At 26.8% G+C, this 8082-nt stretch overlaps 3 protein-coding genes across 4 annotated transcripts; 1 reads left to right on the forward strand and 2 right to left on the reverse strand.

Annotated features, from left to right (window-relative positions):
- Window positions 1-134: 134 nt before the first annotated feature.
- Window positions 135-3956, reverse strand: LOC106790354 (protein DENND6A). Of its 2 annotated transcripts, XM_014755173.1 has the most exons (10): window positions 3391-3956; window positions 2979-3299; window positions 2565-2890; window positions 2220-2492; window positions 1944-2129; window positions 1585-1832; window positions 1318-1508; window positions 991-1259; window positions 688-900; window positions 135-615 (listed from the first exon to the last, which is right to left on the reverse strand). In XM_014755173.1, exons 3-10 carry the CDS (start codon window positions 2712-2714, stop codon window positions 415-417), a joined length of 1731 nt encoding a protein of 576 aa, XP_014610659.1. In that variant the 5' UTR covers window positions 2715-2890; window positions 2979-3299; window positions 3391-3956; the 3' UTR covers window positions 135-414. The 2 variants fall into 2 exon arrangements, with proteins under 2 accessions (XP_014610659.1, XP_014610657.1); XM_014755171.1 differs by having other exon boundaries at window positions 2979-3956.
- A 251-nt stretch (window positions 3957-4207) lies between these two features.
- LOC106790355 lies at window positions 4208-5680 on the forward strand. The gene is made up of 5 exons (XM_014755174.1): window positions 4208-4602; window positions 4685-4946; window positions 5026-5233; window positions 5301-5430; window positions 5505-5680. Exons 1-5 carry the CDS (start codon window positions 4269-4271, stop codon window positions 5594-5596), a joined length of 1026 nt encoding a protein of 341 aa, XP_014610660.1. The 5' UTR covers window positions 4208-4268; the 3' UTR covers window positions 5597-5680.
- Window positions 5681-5888: 208 nt separating this feature from the next.
- On the reverse strand, window positions 5889-7756 carry LOC106790356 (transmembrane protein 41 homolog). Its single transcript, XM_014755175.1, has 4 exons — window positions 7559-7756; window positions 7023-7146; window positions 6817-6945; window positions 5889-6728 (listed from the first exon to the last, which is right to left on the reverse strand). Exons 1-4 carry the CDS (start codon window positions 7584-7586, stop codon window positions 6221-6223), a joined length of 789 nt encoding a protein of 262 aa, XP_014610661.1. The 5' UTR covers window positions 7587-7756; the 3' UTR covers window positions 5889-6220.
- Between the last annotated feature and the right edge of the window lie 326 nt (window positions 7757-8082).

Here is an 8082-nt window from a genome sequence, read left to right on the forward strand (position 1 = left end):
AAGTTACTTAAGAAGTTTCAAACATTTTAAAGACAGTTCTTTTTTTACTTTATATATAAACTAAGTAATATATGTAATTTATTTTTTATAAATATTTTTAAAGAGTATCATATATATATATATATATATGTACACTTACATTCAAGAAATAAAGCATAATTAAAACCTATTTAAAATTCTAGCCCAAATTCAGTCAGCATTTCAATTTATGCCTGTCATATGTATACGATTCACGTTACTTTTTTTTATGTCATAATCATCAATATTTAAAAATCTAAAAGCTTCATTCATTGGAAGCTTAATTTTTCTTATGAATTTACACCGACATTGGCATATAATGTTGATTCCCAATTCAACTAATAGCAGTAAATAGAATTATTAACGAATTTTAAAATTAATAATATAATCGTACTGTCAAGACTCATGGCTTAAAATAACTTGTAAGTCATCTGGCAATGTATGTGTAATGTCATTTATTCTATCTTGGAGTTTTTTTCTGATTGTATCATCCATCGATATATTATTAATGCAACTCTTTTCTAATTTTTGTCGAATTCTAAGGATCATATCCACAACTTCTACTTCTTGCTTTCCTTGTACCCATGTTTTTAAGTCCTATGCATTATAACAGAATTTAATAAATATGCTAACTACTGGAATAGCGAATAGAACAACGAAAATACGTACTGCTTGCGATAAGGCTTCCAATTGTATCACTTGTAATTTTTGAGCTAGTTCTGTGTATCTGGTATGAAACCAGCCCGAAAAATTAGGTGATCTAAAAAATCGTTTGTATAATCCTACCCAATCTCCCTTTATACCGGTAGTTAATTGAGGTCCCAAACTACTTAATGTAGCTAAAAAGTCATCCTGATTAAATAATTGTGGTATTGGTGTTGCCTAAGATAAAAAATATTTTTTTACTAACTTATTTCCATTATCAATATTAAAACCAAGGATTTGAATATTAATTGAGAGAATTATTATTACTTTGAAGGGTGATATGTCCTTTTGTAAAGGCATAAGACTTGCAATATATCTTTCTAAAGGAATCATAAAACTTTCAGTCAATTCCATCAAATGACGTTTCAAAAGAGCCGTTTGTGCTTCACCTGGTCTTTTTGTTTGAATACCTCTTAAAAGTTTTTTTAATATTGCTTTATCTTTTTGCAGAAAAGATTTGTATTGTGTATAAACACCTGGCTTTGAATCTAATACTTTGAGATTCTCAGATTTTTTTATCCTATATTTCTGAGTTTCTGAAATATATAATTAATGTATATATATTTCTCTTATTTTCTTATACCAAAAACTTACCACTAGTTCCACCATTACTTATCCTAATGATGTGAGGCCAATGTTGTAGAGTTTTGGCAAAAAATGGATTTGTGACACCTAATATTACAGCAGGTGGAGTAGGAGCATCCGTGGTATACTCTTTAAATTCAGAATCATGAATCGTGAAATATGGACGATGATCGGCACAGTATTTCAATGGTGTTATCATACTAATAAAACAAATCATTAATAATTCTCAGTTATAATTTTTACAGGATGGCCGTTAGTTCGTAATTATTTACTTACGCAATAAGTGCTTGAACCATTTCCGAACATGTAGTCGGTGAGGAAGCCATTACTACGATAGGTTCACTAACTAATACTAACTCCCATAACAAATGTATATGACTTACTACACTAGCTAAAGTTTTGAACATATCGCCTTCATATGCAGATGTTAAAATTAATCTTCGCGTTGCATTCACATTTGGTGCATGATCCATTGCTGCAATGCATGGCACAGCAGCTTTATAATTTTGATTTGGAATGTATGTCTAAAATCAACAAGATGTGATATAACTAATATATTATTTAATTCCAAATAAATTATCTATGAATATATGTAAAAGAAATTGAAATAAATGTTAATATATAAGAATGCAAACCTGAAATAAGACACCCATAAGAGGTAAGTGAACAATTTGACCTGGACCAGGAAGTGGCCAACGATCTATCTCTCGTACAACTGCTTCCATGACTGTATTACCACGATCAAAAAATTCAGGTGCTATCAAAGCACACAATTCACAAAATAAGTTAACAAATGGCAGTTTTGTGATGATGACAATACTCTGAAAATAATATACATAACTATATAAATATATATATATATATATATATATGTATATGTATGTATGCATATTTACTAAAACATTTCTTACTTTCTGGAAATATCCTCTTGGTAAAGATTTATCTTTAACTTGACGAAAATATACATAGCCCCAATAGTAGTCCTTATCACATTGGAGAAAAGATGGTGATTTTCTATTATACTCCAGTAAAGCTGGTGTGTCTTGAATCATATTTCCATTTTGCCTTAATCTTACATGATATTGAGTATCTCCCATACAACCAGAGTTAGAATCAGGAAACGCTAAGTAACATACATTAGATCTTTCTTGTTCGGAAAGTTGTACATGATTTGGATAAACCGCCTATTTAAAAAATATATTTTAATTAAAGAGGACAATATAAACAATGATATATTAAGTTTTATATGCAGTTACCTCTATAGCTTGGCCTAATTCGAGGTCAAAAGTAACGATACATATACAATGCACCCAATTAGTGAACCGTTCCCACTTGGCATATATTTTTTCTTCTTTACTTTTCGGGATATGCAAGTCTGTGTATGTCGAACAAGAGGGAACAGACATTGTTTAATAATAAATAAATTCTTTACTATGTTGAGCATTGGTATATACAATTATACTTTGATAATACAACATTAGATAAAATTTGTCTGTCAATATAATGCTCATGTGATTTAATAATAATAATATAACATAAAATTAATTTTGACAATAAACTTTGCATAAACATATAAAGACATCTGAAAAATATAGTCAAATTATTAGACAAAATATGATGCATGTACAAAATGTCATGATATATGTCAAATTGAATAATTAAAAACTCACATGATATCACTGTATGTATATTACACATTGTACTATATTTATTGACTATGATCACTTATTAAGAAATATCGAATATTAACAATTATATATTCCTTCATTTCTATATTCATTTTTTTTGTGTCCCATTGAAGAATATTTGAATATTATTAATCATTCTATTGTAATTATGCTGTATTCATTCAAAAAAATGCACAGACACAATATTGGAGAAATGTTTAATTAATGAATATATGGAAGCATCATAAGTGCATCTATTTTAATATTGTTATTAATATTTATTATTTCTCTTAATTTATGCATTTTCAATGTGCTCACAATGCACTGTCAAATATGTTCGATTAATTTTAGAAGTAGGAACAAAAATTCGAGCATTTGATATGCACGTAATGTATAAATCAATGTTTTTATTCACCATAAACAGATGTGAACGTTGATACTCGTAAACACTTTCGCCATTCACTCCAAATTCAGCAGAGAATGTCTTCATAGTGTTCTATCCTGTGAGCACAGATTCTAACCTTTAAATTCGTGTGTGCATACGTGTATATATTATTAATGCTTATTAGATTTATACTAAGTATAAAGCCAATATACATATAAATATATATAGAAATAGATTTATTTTCTCGTATAGTTAATACGATAATAGCAATAAATTTCTTTCATATTAATCTTAAAAAATATATAACATTTTCTTCTTGACAAAGAATCAAATGCTAACAAGAGCATGTTCCTACTTAGGAATTAGTTCATTCAATGTATCGGAAACACGTCCATCACTTGTCAATATTGCCTGAACATTGACGCGGTTTTTTAATTACGATTATTGCGATCAAATTTGAATGATTAATTTTCATTGGCTGCTATTAAGCCCGCCAAAAGATATCCAATATATTGTATATTAAATTTTGAAATACGACAAAAGTGAAAGAATTATACCATTTGATTTGAGACAAGTTCAACCTATGACCTTGATCTTTCTATCAATTTAGTTTTTGTATATAATATATATATATATATATATATATATATATATATATATATATAATAATAATGCATTCAATATTTATAAAAGTAGTTTCAAAATTTAACGTTTCTTACATTTAATTCCATTAAATAACGATTGTTTTAAAAGTGAATACAGCTAAGGATTAAAGTTAACTTCACTTAATAACATCAGTTAAATAGAAAAAGATAATCGTTGCTCTTTTAATATCATAACCTTTAATTTTATTTTCTAATGTGTGTTTTAACGTTTATTAAAATATGAAAACGATTTATATATAAAGAATGGCTGACTTAGATGAATACAGAGAAGGAATACGATATATTAAATTATATGCTTCTGATTATAATATATCAGAATTACAAATCACTGAGATTTTTAATAAGTGTTTTCAAACGCTTGAAATAAAATACAATAAAAAAACTTGGAGTATAACAAAATTATTAACATATGTTACAACATTTATATGTGTATTATTAATTACTTTTATTGGCCTATATAATCATCCTTTTTATAATACTGTAATATTAAGAAATCTACAAAGCTCTATTTATCCTGGCTTTACTATTCTACGCAAAATAGCTATCCCAATTATAGAACAATATCCACCACTGTCAGGTAATATAAAAAAATAAATTATATTTAATGCATATTATTAAAATGTTATTTATTTATTTTATATCTTTTTTGATTTATGTAGAGTTTTACGATGAATGGTGTTTAGTTGAAAATCCATATTTTTATATTTACGATATGAATTGCTGGCCATGTAGTATCATTCATTCTATAGCAGATTTAACAAATCACAATATATCTAAAAATTTTAATATTGGCATTCCTTATACAAAAACAGAAAATAATATTACTGTTAATATACAAGATTTATCTGAAATGTATTGGTATAATAATGAAACTTTTAAAGAAGATGCTAATAAAGTACATTCTAATAATGAAGAATATCGGTAAGTTATACATATTTTTATGTTTGATTTTATTATTATTCTATAAATGATTAAAATATATATAGTATTTATTGTATAGCACTATTCATGATGTTATGAATAAAAGATTGGATATTTATCCTTCTGAGTTTCATACAACTCATATAACATGGAGAGTAAATCGTATGAAACCCGGAAGGATTATACGGAAACTATTTCCAAAACCTAAGGATACTCCTAATTGGTGGGGACAAAGTACAGAGAAATTTGTATTTATTGATGAAGCAAACTCTCCGTTTTATTCATTGGTATTAAATTAATAATAAAACAAAATAATCGATTATGCAGATAAGAAATTTAATGAATTTATTTTAGCCTAGATCTGAATGCAGTAATGTAATATTAAGATTAACTGATGGAGCAAGATTAATAAAAATGATGCCAAGCTTAGAGTGTCAACAAAGCTGTTCAACTTTTACGATTCTTCTTTCCAAGGGAAACACATGTATGTTTCATTTTTTTACACTTATGCTTTATATGTACAAGAAAAAGATTAACTTGTTTTTATTGTTATTTTAGTGTGGTATAATTGGTGGTATTGGCATCCAATAAGTTTACCAGTTCCTAATTCAAGTACTATTTCTATAAGTTATCTTACTTCATTTTGTTAGAATAATATTTAAATTAACGATATAATACATGTGCAATATAAGCTTCTAAAAAAGTTTATGTAATAAATAATTTTATATTTTATATTATCACAAATTGTTTTATTTCGGATAATAGTATATTCTTCTGTATATATGAGATCTCGTTTATCTTACGTTTTTAATAATTATTTACATATACTATAATTTATACAAATATAAAAAAAAAAGGTAACATGCAAAAATTTAATAGGAAATTACAAATTGCTACAAAACAGGATTTAACAGATTTAAAGAATACAGCAGACCAATATGCCAGCTAGACGTATTTATAAAAATCATTAAATGTTATAATTTTGCCTAATATGCAATTATAAAAACTAAAAGATAAGATTAATTTAAAGTGAAATTAATATATTATTTGCATCAAACCAAAAATAAATTCTTCCTATTAACATAATAAGTTTGAAAGCGATTAAATATACAAAGGGATACAAAATATATCCCCTTAAATAATAATTATACATTATACACAAATTTCTCAATAATTATTTTATTAACATAATATATTCCTAAATAGGAACATAAAATGCATCTCCAATAAGTAGACCTGGGGAATGTCACGATGTGAACAATTGTTCCTACAATTTATTGAAACTTTGCTTTGAGCTTTTGTTTGTATAAGACAGGTACTAAAGAAAGCAATGCAAAGATACATAATATGATCATACTATTCCAGGACCATGCATCACTAGATGACGTTAATTTATGTAATGTTTGTCCTGCTTGTATCGCTACAAATGATGGTGGTGCAACACCAAAAAATGTGCCTACTGTAAAAGGTACTACAGGGACTCCTATTACAGGGCTAGCTAAATTTATGAACCAATTAGGCAAAAATGGTGTCATTCGAAGAAATAGCATATAATTTAACAGATTATCTCTGTGCTTAACTACCATCACTGTCCATTCATTAGCTTTGTCTGGGAAATATTTATATAATAACTTTCTTCCTAATAACGATGATAGAAGGTAACAAAGCGTTGCACCAACTGCACTGCATGTGCATACTAATAAAAGTGCGATAGGAAATGGGAATAAGAATCCAGACAATATCGATAGAAAAATAGATCCAGGAATTGCAAACGTTTGCAAACTACAATACGTATATGTAAGGAAAAAGATATGATAAATATTCACTGTGAATTAATAACATATAAAATATATGAATAGACGAAGGATACAATATATAAGTAATGAATAGTCCTGTCAATACTTCAAAATAATAGCGATCCTTGTATCTTCCTAATAACTTTCCAAGATTTTGTGCATCTTCTATATGAAATGGTAATTTCATATATTGTTTCTCTTCCCTATAAAATAGATTAATATGAAATAGAATTTATTTTAAAGGCAAATATAACAATTTATGTAAAAAAATGTTTCATACTCTGCTAATTCTGGAAAGCTCATATAGACATAAGAAAGACTAGTTATTGATGCAACAAATACCAAAGTAACTGTTAATATAGCACGTCTTGTTGAAGGTTTTTCATTCATTTTTTTCGACACTACTGTAAAAAAATAATATAATTCATTCTAAAATGACATAATATATTACACAGTACAAGTTCATGACACTTAATGTATGAAACAATATATAATAATATTAATTAATATAATTAGCCACGTCAGCTATTCAATTAATGAATTGAGTTTAAAATAATATAAAAGAAAAAAATAACTTCGTTTAAATCGAAAATTAATAAACATCGAGATAATGCATACAAATATTTGTATAAATTAATTGCATTTTCAAGATACGAGAACAAGGTTAAAATAACATTTTTAATACAATAGCTTGAGAAATACAATGAATTAATAAAATTCTTGAAAACAGAACAAAAAAAAACACGACTATGTAACAATACATATATACACATTCATATTTTTAAAAACGATTAATAAAATCACATTATTATGTACCAGTATTTCTATTAATTTGTGCACTCATTGTAAACTCGTGTTTTATTTGATATTAGGTAAAGAACTCCTTCCATTTATACGACAGAATAATTTACTTAAGATTTATGAATGTCGTAAACTGTTTATGTTATTTCATGCTACAACACGAACTACAAGAGCGCTACTTGAGGCGGTTCAATCTACTAATCAATACGATGCCATATTGTCCTAAAAAAGCAAGTCAACGATTTGCATCTATTGGCATTATCAAAGAATGCAAAAGTAAATTGCAGCTCACAAATCCACTTTTCGCGTAACCACATTCATCTTAGTTTCTAACCTGAAAACTAGATAGCGACAGTATGTAAATATTTAATGCGATGACGGTACAATACTATCAAAAAATACAGTTATGACGGTACAATACTATCAAAAAATACAGTATTCAGCACTTTATAACTAAATGTTTCTTATTAGAACCTTATTATTAAAATATTTTACGAAAATTTATTTTAAGACTATTTTTTACTTCTGCATAAAAATAT

The sequence above is a fragment of the Polistes canadensis genome, unplaced genomic scaffold, assembly GCF_001313835.1.
Source record: "Polistes canadensis isolate GaletaPanama2010 unplaced genomic scaffold, ASM131383v1 scaffold_232, whole genome shotgun sequence".
Lineage (NCBI taxonomy): Eukaryota > Metazoa > Arthropoda > Insecta > Hymenoptera > Vespidae > Polistes > Polistes canadensis.